The 1,783-nt window shown below is 48.0% G+C and overlaps 1 protein-coding gene across 1 annotated transcript; it reads left to right on the forward strand.

The window, feature by feature from the left end:
- Nucleotides 1-35: 35 nt before the first annotated feature.
- On the forward strand, nucleotides 36-1,130 carry GLAREA_11696 (uncharacterized protein; the record flags this gene model as incomplete). Its single annotated transcript, XM_008089839.1, has 1 exon — nucleotides 36-1,130. One exon carries the CDS (start codon nucleotides 36-38, stop codon nucleotides 1,128-1,130), a length of 1,095 nt encoding a protein of 364 aa, XP_008088030.1.
- Nucleotides 1,131-1,783: the final 653 nt, after the last annotated feature.

Below are 1,783 nucleotides of genomic sequence, written 5' to 3' on the forward strand. Positions count from 1 at the left end.
AGGATTTCGACGATCGCGAGAGTGTGGATAGCGATATGGAGGGTTCAATCTTACAGCGTTCCATGCCGAAGAGTGTGGTCAGAGCTCCTGCGGTCCCTGCCAGGAGTGAAAAGAGAGCTTCCAAGTTGCTCAAGGAGTTGATGATGGATCTTGAGAATATGGAAGTGCCAAAGGAGAAGGAGATGGACAAGAAGTCGGTGGTAGAGGATGATCCTCATGAGTTGTATCTGTCGAGTGAGGAGGAGGGTTCCCTTTCAGACGATTATGCCGATTCATTACTCGATTTCGAACCATTGGAGGATGGAGAGGTTACAGAGGAAAGGGCACAATCGTCAAGAGCTTCGAGTAGGAAATCACAAGAGGTTACGGCGAGGGTTATATCATTTACATTGGTACGGCCGCAGATTATCGAAATTCATCTGCCACAGCGACCTTCCTCTGCCGTCGAACTACAGTCGTCGAGAACTGGATCTATATCCTCAGCTCGATCTGCCTCTCCTTCCAGACCACAACCACGCCGGCCTTCACCATTAAAGCTTTACCCAAGCTCCCTCCGTCGATTATCGGTCTCCTCAACGACTGCACTCTCCCAAACCTCTTCCTCTACATCTACAACCTCAGCACCAATCCGTAAAACCTCACGAATGGCAGATCTCGCCCAGCTTGTCACAAACTCTCTTCACCAAACCCACTCCCATCAATCAACATCTTCCCACCAATCCACCTCCTCCCACGCCTTCCTCTCCCAAGACCCCTTTCCTTCCGCCGAACCCTCTCCAGCAGAGCGTCCTACAACCCCAACCACACCCACACGTCTCGCAGCCGAAGCCTTCAAAAAAGGTCTCTCCCGCTCTCTCTCCCGCCGCAAACCCTCCATGCAAAAACTCAACGCCGCATTCTCCTCCCGTAACTCCTCCGCCCTGAATCTCTCCAGCCCAGAAACAGCAGATGCCTCCCCAGTAAAACAATCACGGAGGAAATCTCTCGCCTTCCCTTCACAACCCTTACCTGAAGAGGAAGTCCCAGAGACACCACTGAGGTCAGCTATATCACCACAATCTTCACCTGCGAAATCACGGATGAGCGTTTTTGGCGGCTTGGGCAGACGGAAGAGCATGAGAGTCGTCTAAGACACTCAACCAGTTAAATTTTCATTTCGACACTTGTATATACACCACTCTTGCATCTATCACGGCCTTTCACATCATCATCATCATCATCTCATTGCCGGCGTTTTTCACATCTTCATTGGGCATGGCTGGCGTACGGAGGCAAATATGGATACCAATTTCACCTTTTCAGCATTTCTTGCATGTTTATTTTTTTGTTTTCGTTTGCTGGGTTTGATATGGAGTTGTAGGATGGGATGGTAGGTAGGGTGGGATATATTATTTCTTGTAATATATTCTTGCCTTGGTAGCAATTTTTTTTTCTTGGGTGTGTTTTAGTTATGGACGCATGGCATTTATCTAAGTGGAAGGGTTTTAGGAATAGTTGAATTGAGTGGAATTTTATGGCTATATTTACAGTCTATCTATCTACCTATTTTGTGTTAAGATGTGACTTTGGTCTGCTTCTCCTTCTACAATACAAGCTTGAGAATACGCTCGTGTTGCAACACGAGGTTCTTTGACTACTGTATCTCGCATGACCGGCCAGACTATTCAGCCCTCGACACAGCTCCGGCACTCTGCGATTAAGGTCTGACATGCAAGCACAGTTTAGTCTGGTCATACCCGACTAGTTGGTAGCTGAGACATGTAAGAGCTGAATTCTAAGTTGG

Source organism: Glarea lozoyensis (genome assembly GCF_000409485.1).
Source record: "Glarea lozoyensis ATCC 20868 chromosome Unknown GLAREA8, whole genome shotgun sequence".
Taxonomy (NCBI): domain Eukaryota; kingdom Fungi; phylum Ascomycota; class Leotiomycetes; order Helotiales; family Helotiaceae; genus Glarea; species Glarea lozoyensis.